This window comes from Bos mutus, chromosome 21 (assembly GCF_027580195.1).
Source record: "Bos mutus isolate GX-2022 chromosome 21, NWIPB_WYAK_1.1, whole genome shotgun sequence".
NCBI classification, from domain to species: domain Eukaryota; kingdom Metazoa; phylum Chordata; class Mammalia; order Artiodactyla; family Bovidae; genus Bos; species Bos mutus.
The window spans coordinates 57,676,752-57,688,561 of NC_091637.1; the positions used below are offsets into that span (position 1 = coordinate 57,676,752).

Sequence of the window (11,810 nt, forward strand, 5' to 3'; positions counted from 1 at the left end):
ATCTCTTCCAGAAACACCCTGACAGTCACACCCTGAACTCATGACTAACCAGACATCTGGGCACCTTGTAATCGAGTCAAGCTGACACATAAAATTAACCATCACAGGGTCAAAGAGGATGTATCAAGGGAAATACAAAAATGCACTGAACTGATTGAAAATGAAAATAAAACATGTCAAAATATGTGAGACACAGCTAAAGCAGCACTGAGAGGAAATTTTATAGTGCTAACTTTTTACATTAGAAAAGCAAATCTCTATAGTCTAAGTTTAGGAAACTAGAAAAAGAGAAACAAAACAAATCCAAAGAAGAAGGAAGAAAGTTAAAAAAGAATAGAAATCAATGAAACTGAAAACAGAAAACAATAGAGGAAATCAATAAAATGCTTGTTCTTTGAAAGATCAATAAGATTGTTTAGCAAGGCTGACAAAAACAGACACAAATGACTAGCATCAAGGATGAAATGGGATTGTACTGCAGATCCAGCAGATATCAAAAGGATAATAAGAGAATAACATGAACTGCGCACATAAATTCAATAACCTAGAGGAGATGGATCCATTCTTGAAAGACTACAACCTACCAAAGCTCACCCAACAGGAAGGAGATAATCTGAGTAACTCTATAAATATTAAAGAAATTGAATCCATAGTTAAAAATCTCCCTCAAAATAAATCCCCAGGCCCGGATATTCTCATGGGAGAATCTTACCAAACATTTAATGAGTTAGCATCAATTTTACACCCTTCTAGGGGAAAAAAATGCAAAGGAAACACTTCCCAATTCATTTTATGAGGCCAGTGTTATCATGAAGCCAAAACTAGGAAAAACAATTACAAAAAAACAAGCCTATAGACTAATACATTCAATAAACATAGAGAAGAGCAAAGAAAAAAAATCTGCAACAAAATATTAGCATATTATATTCAGCTTATATGAAAAGAATTATACACCCTAAGTGAATAGGATATTTTCCCCAGGAATGCAAGGCTGGTTCAGTATTTAAATATCAATCAGTATGATCCACCATATCAATAGGCTAAACAAGAAAAACAACATGATCATATAAACTGATGGAAAAAAATCACTTGACAATATTCAACACACATTTGTGATTTATTTAAAAAAAACACACACAAATGTCTGTATATTAGGAATAAAAGAAAACTTTCTCAATTAGATGAAGAGCATCTACAAAAATCCTATAGCTAACATCAGACTGAATGCATTCCCCCTGACACTTAGGACAAGGCACACATGTCTGTGCTCACCTCATCCAGCATAAAATTCTTTCCTGAACCCTGATCTTTCTGAGACCCCACATGAATGAAAATTCAATGCCCTATCCTCTCTTCCTTGAAAGTTGTGTTATCAGACTTACCAGCTCATTCATATCACTTTCAAGAAAACACTGGGGAATGCAAGGGAGTACATCTAACTTTATTATGCTAACTCTGTTCTAATTTATGTTAAGAAAAAGCACATTTGCTAAGTTTGGAACCTTTGAAAATAACACTGACTTGTGACACACCAGCCCCTCACCAATGTCTGTGTGTGCAAAAATGGAGGCTGAGAACTACTTATATAACCCAGCCATGAAACTGAGGCCCAGAGAAGGTGAGTGGCTGGTCCAAGATCACACAGCCAGCTATAGGCAGAGTTCAGAGATCTTGTCTCCAAAGCCAGTGGTGAAATTGCTTCCAATATGGGACTTAATCACACTGACATTTGTCCCTGTCACTGCAGCCAGGGACACAGGGACTGTCTGAGCTGGGCTGTGGCTTCTCCCGGGTCGTCATGAGGTCTCCAGTCGCTCTGAGGGCCCAGCCATGCCAATGAACAGCCTCAGTTGTGAGGCAAGGTTCGCCAAGACGGGAAGCCCGCGGCTCAGCAGCCCAATTTCAACCCCACACCTCCCATTCCAAGGAAGCAGGAAGCCTGTCTGCTCTGATTACAGTTGACAGCAAGCCTCAGGCTGGTCTTTGATAGAAATACTCCCATTATATAAACAGGTTACATAAATCATCTTGTGATGTCTGCGTCACACCACCACAGAGGTGCTGGTTGCACCACTGTGCCCTCGCCCTCCATGTGGCCTTTGTATGTTTCCTGAGCTGGGGTGATTGGCAGTACAGCTGATGTCAGATTGTAATCTATAGACCCTTGTTTCAACATTCCCTGTCATCAAAACAACTTCCTTGTTCTGATCTACTGTTTGCAATATAAATAGGAAGCATGCATTTGTGTGTGCAAAAATCAATCTGTGTTCACTGCACACCACTGCCACTATTTTACATAATGGGCTCCCACACAATACTTTTTAACGGGCTTCTCTGCATAAAAGCAGTCTGAAAGCCCACTGCCCCCAGATCACCTCCCTAGGTTCCCTCTGGCTTGGATGGCACAAGACATGGCCAAATGCCTCCTTTAGTTTTCAGTTTCGGGTTGCACCTGGGTCAGCTAACTCCAGAAGAGGGCCATGTCAGATGACATCTAGAGATTCTGTAAGGGTGGCCCCTAGTAGTTTAAGAAACAGAGGAAAGTTAGGGAGTTGTTCATTTCACTGGCAGATGGGCAGAAAATGGGTGCTTAATCATCAAGACAAAGTTGACCTGTTCTGTAGTAAGTTGCCTCGGGAACAAAGGAGCAAGCCAAGCGAGCCCACTCTGGCCTCTCTGGTCCCTGGCACATGGTGGGTGCTGAATGGAGTCCCTCGTGATGAACAGTGTGGATAAATTTGAGGCGGGGTTAACACAACTGGAATGTCGGAGATCCATGGCACTGACAGCAGATGGTTGGGACGGGACCCTCAAGTCCAAGTCAGCACCGTTGGCTTGCCTTCAACAGAGCTTTCTAGAGCCCCTGCTGTGGTGTAGGGGGTTGCAATTGTGAAACAGTGCCTCCTGTTTGAAGACACATGGAGCACACAATTGGTCATCAAGTGCAAGCATGGCAGACACAAGGGTCCGTCATGAAGGCCTGCTCTTTACCAAGGCCATTCTAGGCACTGGAGATACAGAAATGAGCCAGCGGACAAGCTCCCTGCTTTCATGGAGCTCACACAGGTGGCGCTGGATGGGTGGGGTGTATAAACAATAATACTAGACAGGAAGCAGTTGCTTCTAGTCCACAAGGTAAATTCTATGTAATGGGATGTCCAAAGTACTTAATTCATGAAACATTTAGTGAGAAGCTACTTTCTTGGGCTCCAAAATCACTGCGGACAGTGACTGCAGCCACAAAATTAAGATGCTTGCTCCTTGGAAGAAAAGCTATGACCAACCTAGACAGCATATTAAAAAACAGAGACATCACTTTGCCGACAGAGGTCCATATAGTCAAAGCTATGGTTTTTCCAGTAGTCATGTACAGATGTGAGAGTTGAACCATGAAGAAGGCTGAGTGCCAAAGAATTGATGTTTTTGAATTGTGCTGGAGAAGACTCTTGAGAGTCCCTTGGACTGCAAGGATGTCAAAATAGTCAACTCTAAAGGAAATCAACCCTCTATATTCATTGGAAGAACTGATGCTGAAGCTGAAGCTCCAATACTTTGGCCACTTGATGTGGAGAGCTGACTCACTGGAAAAGATCCTAATGCTGGGAATGATTGAGGGCAAGAAGAGAAGGGGCTGACAGAGGATAAGATGGTTGGATGGTATCACTGACTTAATGCACATGAGTCTGGGCAAGCAAGGAGGCAGTGAAGGTCAGGGAAGCCTGGCGTGCTCCAGTCCATGGGGTCTCAAACAGTCAGACATGACTTAGCGACTGAACAGCAACAACCCTCTGTGCCAGCCTTCGGTGTTAAACCAAGGAGGTTAGACTTCATCTTCGAATCTGTAAATGGAGGATGAGAGCATGTATAATGCTGGCACGTTGGTGAAAGATTTCCTGGATGTTTGAGCTGGGCCCGGAAGAGTGCTGAGGGGACAGGGTTGCCTGCATTGGGCCCAAGAAGCAGAAGTCCGAAGCTTGTCTTTGTGCCACCCACTGTAAACGGGAAAACAACTGCTTCCCTGCACAGACCCAGGACCGCACTGAGAGAATGACTGTGGGAATTCTCTCCAGAGCGAGGCATGATTATTTTCAGTGATGTCTTTCCACCTGTGTATACAGGCCATCAGAAAATCATGGAGAAGGCTTCCTCGGCAAGGGCCACAGGCAGTCCCAGAGGTGTGGCCTGAAGCCTGGGGTGGGGCTGGGTCTGTGCAGGGTGGTGGTTCAGGGTCTCAGGCCACAGTTCAAGCCACAGTTGCCACCCCTCCCCTCGCCTGATCGCCCATTGCTGTAGCTCCCATGTTCCTGAGTCAGAAGTTGAGAGTCACGTCCTGACGAAGGACAGAAGAGCTGAAGCTAGAACTTGACACAGAAAACCCGGTCTGAGAGGCTGTCCAACCCAACAGCCCAGGGGAGCGTCATGGCCTGGCGGGACTGACATGGGCTTTGTATACAGACAGTCCTGGCTTCAGGTTCAAGTTCTACCAGTTAGTAGCTGTGGGCACTTGGGAACCTAGCTGCCTCTTGTGCTGCCCTTCTGGGCTGGCCACACCCACCCCTCGGAGCTGTCCCAGGGCCGCGTGAGCTGGTCCAAGTGCGTGCGTCTCAGTGGGGACCGGGTGCTCTACAAGTCTCCATTACCTTCACCCTGTTTTTCTCTCCCTCCCTTCCTTGCTCGCCTCTCTCCTTTATTTGGTGGAAGGACAGCCCCTATTAAGAGCTCTGGAGATTTTTAAAGACGCAGACTGGAGTCCCACGAAGCTCAGGGACCTGTTGGGGATGGGAGTCCATCATTGGTGGATGGGGATGACGTCACGGGCAGGCGGCGTCAGGTGGGCTGAAGGGACTGCAGGCGCGCTGGCCTCTCGGAGGAAGCTGAGATCTGAGCGGAGTGTGCAGAGAGCATCCCCACGCTCTTAGAGGAGGGAAGGCCTTCCAGACAGAGAGGCTGGCAGGAGCAGACACAGAGGGTCTGGAGGCCAGGCGGGTCTGGGGCTGGGGTAATTTGAGGTCAATCTCCCAGCAGAGAATGATGGAGAAGGTGGCTCCTGGGCCGGCTATGGGTTGTGGAGGGGCTGGAATTCATACGAGCCTGGGTGCCCCCAGCAGCAGGCAGTGTGGAGCCATGGTGAGAGCTGCTCCAGAGCCTAACCGGGTGACCTCGGGCAGCAGAGTGCTTTCTCCAGCCGTGTGGGCAGGGCACGTTGGAGCACCAGTCAGGGTGGGCTGGACGGAGCTGCAGAAGTGAAAAACCCCTACATCTCAGGGGGTGAAATGACAGTGGTTTAGCCCTCGGGCAGGCAGAGGCTGCTGCAGATAGGGGCCCACAGTCGGGGTGCTGCAGCCCAGGGTCAAGCCTTCATCTCAGCAGCAGGGGAAGAGGGCCTAAACCATCTCCTCCAAACCCCTCATTCAGCCTGTGGGGACCCTCAGGCCAGAGCGGGGTTGACTTGGAGCCCCCGTGCTGCCTGCAGGCACCTGGCACTGGCAGTGGCTGCCCACTGGCCAGAAGGAAGGGGTGGGAGCGTCACTGGTGGGTGAGTCCTGCCCTGCCGGGGCTCCCAGGCTGGGGGTGGGGAGGGGGCTTTGGAGAGTACCCTTGGTACTTTAGTTTGTGATGTCAAGGTGTGGGCTGGTGTCGGCTGGCTAGGGGGCAGGATGAGAACGTGGCAGAGGAGAGGGGGAAGGAGAGGGAGAGGAGGAGAGGAAAGAAGAGGCAGAGGGTGGCGTGCCGGGGGCCCACCCAGCTGGCTGGCACAGAGGCCTCGCCCATCCGGATTTCCCAGGCAGTCTCCCTCAGCCTGCAGCCTCACCTTCCCTCGGGCCAGTCAGTGGGCAGGGCCAGCGGCCGGCCCCGGGTTCCCTTGCTTGCTCGGAGCGGCCCTGCTTGCGGCCCCGCCGGCGTTGGCACGGTGACAGTAGCCAAGTGTGCAAACTTGTGCCATTGTCCCCAGGCCAAGGGGAGCCATGGAGACTGGCTAATATGACACAGGAAAATGTTTGCTGATGGCAATTCTATGGGCTTTGTCCACCTCTTTCTCCATCATGACGACTCGATTTAAGTCCCTAACTGTTTGACTACAAATGCTAGGGGACCGTGCAACGCCAACCTTTTGTCCGGCCTCACTGAATGGGCAATTCAGGCTTTGTGCAGCTCAATTGAGGAAGCAAACATAAAGACAAGATTCCTGAGAGCTCCGGCCCCCTTCCCATGGATATCCCAGCACCTCGTTAGAGGGCCCTTCCCTGGCCACCTTTCCAACATCAGCGTGCTGCCCGCCCTCGCAGGCCCGCCAGTGCCCATGCCTTGGGAAGGGGGTGGGGAGGGAGAGAAAGAGAGAGAGAGAGAGACAGTGCGAGTGAGCCACTCAACACTCAAGGACAGCGGGGAAAGCAGCCCGCCCTGGCTTACCCCGTCCGATTGTCTGCCTGCACTGGAGCATGGCCGCTGCGGGCCCGGAGTCTTGGGGGGAGGTTTGCAAGCCCATCTCTTCTGGGTCCAGCCCCTCCTCAATCTTGGACTTTTTAAATACACACACACACACACACACACACACATACGCGCACGCACACAACACACCCCGCCCCCTCGAGAAACCAGGGAACTGAGGTCAAGGGGAGGAGGGGCGTGGAGGCCGAGAAGGGAGAGTGGGCTGAAGGGTAGAAATTTACCGGGAAATGATTGCATTTGGGAGCTGTCTTTTTTGTGATGGTCCCCATGGTGACAATTTGTGACGGCAAAGAATGTGGGAACGGGGCCGCCGCCTGCTTGGGATGCTTTGTATCTGGAGAGGCGCTCCTGATTGGCCTGAGGGCCCCCCAGCTCCGGGGACCCGTCGTCCTCCATTCAGCCCACTCGAGGGCGGCACAACTGCCTCCAGCCGGACCACGGAGCTCGCCGGCCGCGCCAAGCCTGGCCCAGGTCTGCAGCGCGGGGGAAACCTCTGCCGGGCCACCTTGGCGGGGGCCCGGGCCCCCGCACTTTCGGTCAGTGTGGAGGCCCTGGCGGCTCAGGCCCCACTAGGTGGGGGGCGTGGGGCTGGCCGGGGCCTGGGGGAGGGGCAGGGGGCTGCGGGGTGGTGGCCGAGGAGGCATGAAATTGCTGCAGATGCTTCTACGGGGGAGCCCCTGCTGCCCACAGCCTGCGATCAGCCCGCCAGGCAGGCCTCGGCTTGAGTGCCAGACAGGGGTCCTGCCTGTCCTGCGTGAGACCTGTGGGTGGAGCGTGGGGACCAAAGGGGGGGGGCGGCTGCTAGCAGGACTTGGGGGCGGGGGTGGGAGGAGGAGGGCACCGCCAGGCAACCAAGGGGCTTGGCCTTGCCTTAAAGTAGAGTGGCTGCCTAGGCTCAGAAAATGAAAACCTTGCTGGCAAGTCGTGCCCTGCGGGCAGCGTGGTGTGTGGGGAGACACACACATTGCTGGTGGGCTCCCACCCCAGCAGTGCCATTTGGTAGGGCCAAGTGGCCTTGGGCAAGTTGCCTGACCTGTCTCAGCCTCACCTGCATGTGCGGAGCCTGTTGAAGATGAAATGGGTTTCTTCCCATTGCATCCCAGAGGCTCTGGGAGATGCTTAGCAGCCTGAATGGGTATCCCATGACCCAGGGATTCTGTCTAGGCCTGAGGGGGGCTGAGGTGGGGACCACTGCTGTCTGCAGCCATGTAGCCTTTGGGGAGGGTGGACTGTGGATACTCGGAGAGACACCAACGGCTGTTGTGTCCCTCGCCAGGTTGGCTCTGTGCTCTTCCCTGGAGCTGCCAGCTGCCTGGAGAACCCAGCCTCTTCATGGAAAGCCCGGTGCAGCGGCGCTCTGGTGATGGCATCCGACAGTGACGTGAAGATGCTGCTAAACTTCGTGAACCTGGCGTCCAGCGACATCAAGGCGGCCCTGGACAAGTCCGCGCCCTGCCGCCGCTCGGTGGACCACCGCAAGTACCTGCAGAAGCAGCTCAAACGCTTCTCCCAGAAGTATTCCCGGCTCCCGCGGGGCCTCCCTGGCAGAGGGGCTGAGCCTCACCTGAAAAGGGGGCCCGAGGACCGGTCCGGGAGGCCGCTGCCCCTCGAATCTGGCCACGGTTCCAGCCCTGGCGGGGGTGGGGGCTGCAAGGAGAAGGCATTGGGGAACCTGGACCGGGAGGAAAGCCTCTCTAAGGAGCGGACCCTCCATGGGCCAGATCCAGGAGCTGCCAGGCCTGGCCAGGTGCCCATGAGGAAAAGACAGCTGCCTGCTTCCTTCTGGGAAGAGCCACGGCCCACCCACAGCTACCCCGTGGGGCTGGAGGGGGGACTGGGACCCCGGGAGGGACCTCCCTACGAGGGTAAGAAACACTGTAAAGGCTTGGAGCCCCTGGGGCCCGAGACCACCCCGGTGCCCACCTCCCCCAGGGCACCAGCTGAAAAGGAGCCACTCAAGATGCCTGGGGTCTCCCTGGTGGGCCGCGTCAGTGCCTGGAGCTGCTGCCCCTTCCAGTACCATGGACAGCCCGTCTACCCAAGCCCTCCAGGTGCCCTGCCCCAGAGCCCGATGCCTAGCCTGGGCCTCTGGCGGAAAAGCGCAGCTTCCCCGGGCGAGCTGGCCCACTTCTGCAAGGATGCGGAGGGCCCGGGGCAGAAAGTGTACAGACCTGTGGTTCTGAAACCCATCCCCACCAAGCCGGCTGTGCCCCCACCCATCTTCAATGTCTTCGGCTACCTCTAGCCAGGTGGGGAGGGCCTTGGCTCCCTCTTCTGGCCTGCAGGGTATCGGGGACCCCCAGGAACGAGCTCTTCTGGTGAGGAGTGGGCTGGGAGAGAACCATCCCTTTGCATTGGGGGGAGGAGGGCAGGGCAGGATGGGGCAGGGGCTTCTTCTCGGGCAGCAGTCCAGCCAGTCCGCACAGCCTCCGGAGGCCAGCCCCTCCGCAAGCAGGCCAGAGCCCGACAGATCACCTGTGTGCCCGTGCAGACCTCAGGTGGCCGGGGCCTTTGCCCTGGCCCTCCGGCCACCCCAGAAGCCAGCGTTACACCACCTGTTCACCTGCCACCCACTGTGTAAGCCAGTCTCAGTCTTGTTCTTCTTGTTCTTTGTAAATACTAAGAAGGTTAAGAGAATAAAGGCATTTCTTTTGCAGTTTTCACATTCTCGGGTTCATGAAGTTGATTAGTCCCCCGGCCTAGGAAATGCTGGCTATGCCCAGGTGGAGGGCTGCTTACAGAGGCTGGCAGGGGCGGGGGGTGGTGCCCAGAGTGGCCCAGAGGCCTCCGTGATGCCTGAAATGGGCCTGGGAGCCTGATAGCTCAACCTGAAGGAGGGTGGAGAGGATTCCTGGGAAAGGAATGCTCTGGTTCCCAATCTCAGCAAATAGAGGCCAGGGGAGGCCTGGAGCCCCAGAGGGCCCAAACTGCTCTGGAGAATAGGAGCTGGTACTGGGGTGTATGTGTGGAGGGTGGGGGATGAATCTGTCCTCCTGGTTCTGCCGTGGGATGTAGGGCTGGACCCTTCCTCTCCAGGCCTCCCTGCCCCACCTGTGGGATGAGGGGTGAGATGAGAACAGGACCCTCGGTGGCACCTCCCACCCCATCACAGCCTCAGAGCAGAGGCTGGGCCAAGGCAGTCATGTCCGACCCTGGTCAGAGGGGAATGTCAGGCCGAACAGGAACGGGGCCTCTTGTGGACAAAATAACTGGTTGTCTGACTGAGTTGTTTCAAAGTCATCACCATCACTGTCGTCACCGTCAACATCACCTCTAGCTAATTCAGATTCCTAGGTCTCCTGCCGCTGGCTCTCTTCCTGGGCCTGATGCAGCCCTTGGCACACACTAGGCGCCCGTCAATGGAAAGATGAGGGCCTCTGCCAGCGACCATGCACACGGAGGGGCACTGCTCGTGGGCAGCAGCCCTCGGTTGGCCCCGACAGCACCCAAACCAGCCAAGCCACTGGAGGCCTCCACCATCCTGCAGTGGGTGGCGTGGCTCCATGGCTGAGAGTGTGGGGGCTGCCACAGAGGCTGAGCGTCTCATTTCCTCAAAGCACAGTTCTCACGACTGGGATGGGGGCAGGGGGCCAGCCTGACGGGGGACTCCACACCCACATCGACAGCAGAATGTTGAACAGGTTACTCCCCATTCTGCGCCTCCGTTTCCTCCTCTGTAAAGTAGCTCATGCGTGCTGGATCTCTCAGTCCTGTCCGACCCTGGAGCGGCTTACCGTTTCCTTCTTCAGGGCATCTTCCCAACCCAGGGGTTGAACTTGCACCTCTTATGTCTCCTGCGTTGGCAGGTGGGTTCTTTACCACTAGTACCACCTTGGAAGCCCCTCCGTAAAGGAGGGACCAGATCAAAGATAGCAGTCAGATACACCCACCGCTTCTGCATCCAACGTGAGCCTCATAACTGGTCACAGATGCTCCCCTTTCAGGTCCAGATATGGCCTCAGAATCCTTCCTAACACAGGACTCAGAATTAGTGATTGCTAAGGGCCTGCAGGTTCCCCCTGAAGTGAGGCATCCCCAGGGATGGGGCAGCTTGCTCGCTGGGAAAGTTGGTAGGTTTCTGGTGTTTTATGTCCGATGGTCTCAGAGGATGGCAAAGCCGCGAGGCCACGTGACACAGGCAGGGTTGTTTTGCATGATCATCTGGTTCATGAGGTAAGGAGCCCTCGGCCAGGACCCTCACCTCAGGCTGCTCCACTCTTAGACAGGGTCCCTGGAGGAGGCAGGTCCCCTCTTTCCCGACTTGCACGTCATTACAAAGGTCCCTGCAGGACCCATTGTGATAAGGTTCAGTCCTTCCACACGGTACGGCAGGGTGTCAAAAGCTCTAATCCTGGCCCTGCCACCTAGTAGCTGTGTGACCTTGGGCAAGTTACTTGACCTCTCTGTGCCAGAATTTCTTCATGTGAAAAATGTGATCGAAAATTAAAAAAAAGGAAAATAGAGCCGCCACGTGGGTAGCTGTGGGGATGGTGAGAGCACCAGGCAGTCTAGCGTGGCACAAAGGATTGAAAAGCTGCACCCACCCAAAGTCACCTAGTCATCTGACTAAGTCTCTAGGTCCTTCCACGCCAGTATTTCAATGTTTATAGACTGGGCGGCCCACAGGAATGGGTTCTAGGGCCATCGAACCAGCCGACTCCTTCAGAGAAGGAGCCCCGCTCTGGGAGGCATGTTTCCTTGGGGTGCTGCTCCAGCGCACGGAGCTTGGGCCCCCACAGCCCCTCTGGGGTTCAGCCTTTCCCAGGGGGTATACCTGGTGGTTCTTCTTCAGTCACACGCTGGGAGCCTTGTCTGGAAGCAGAAACCTTTACCAAGGTGCCACCCAACAGAAGCACCCGACATCATAATTCCCCACGTGGAAGCAAGCTGGGGAAAAGACACACCTCGGAAATTCTCAGTATCAAAATAAACGGACAGCTGCCGCTGCAGAAGTAGCTGCTCCCCTAATCAAAACAGCACTGGGTCACATGTGCTTCTGCCCACGACATGGAGCCACTTTCAGGACTTGGACTGTTGGGTGAGGCTGTCTACACATCTCTGAGGCTGAAATCCTCCCAGGGGCTGGGTAAGCATGGGAGTGCGGGCTGCACAGTCCTCTTGACAGCAGATACGGTCAAAAAAGGAAACCCCTGGCACAGTCTGAGCACCGACCAATCAGGATTGACTCCGGAAGCAGTGGGATGTTAACCCTTTAGCTGCTGGGTTATGCAGAGGTGGTTGGGGGACTGGGAGGAGAACCTGCAAAAGCCATGCCTGGGTGAGGCAGTGGAGAGGAAGGACCCCGACCAGTGGCTGTGACTGACTGGTATGGACGGATAACAGTATTCTAAGAACCAAGG

At 54.4% G+C, this 11,810-nt stretch overlaps 1 protein-coding gene and 1 long non-coding RNA gene across 2 annotated transcripts in view; one reads left to right on the forward strand and one right to left on the reverse strand.

Annotated features, from left to right (window-relative positions):
• LOC138984326 (uncharacterized) overlaps positions 1-6,552 on the reverse strand; it is a 29,131-nt gene extending 22,579 nt beyond the window's left edge. Inside the window, exon 1 of the long non-coding RNA XR_011461550.1 lies at positions 6,412-6,552. This is a non-coding gene — a long non-coding RNA (uncharacterized lncRNA). The remainder of the gene's footprint in view (positions 1-6,411) is intronic.
• A 156-nt stretch (positions 6,553-6,708) lies between these two features.
• Positions 6,709-8,990, forward strand: FAM181A (family with sequence similarity 181 member A). The gene is made up of 2 exons (XM_070357883.1): positions 6,709-6,921; positions 7,727-8,990. Exons 1-2 carry the CDS (start codon positions 6,709-6,711, stop codon positions 8,693-8,695), a joined length of 1,182 nt encoding a protein of 393 aa, XP_070213984.1. The 3' UTR covers positions 8,696-8,990.
• Positions 8,991-11,810: the final 2,820 nt, after the last annotated feature.

Coding starts and splice junctions, on each gene's coding strand:
- FAM181A (XM_070357883.1), top strand. CDS start 6,709: ATGGTCCCCATGGTGACAATTTGTGACGGCAAAGAATGTGGGAACGGG. Junction 6,922..7,726: donor CCGCGCCAAGCCTGGCCCAG/GTCTGCAGCGCG, acceptor GTCCCTCGCCAG/GTTGGCTCTGTGCTCTTCCC.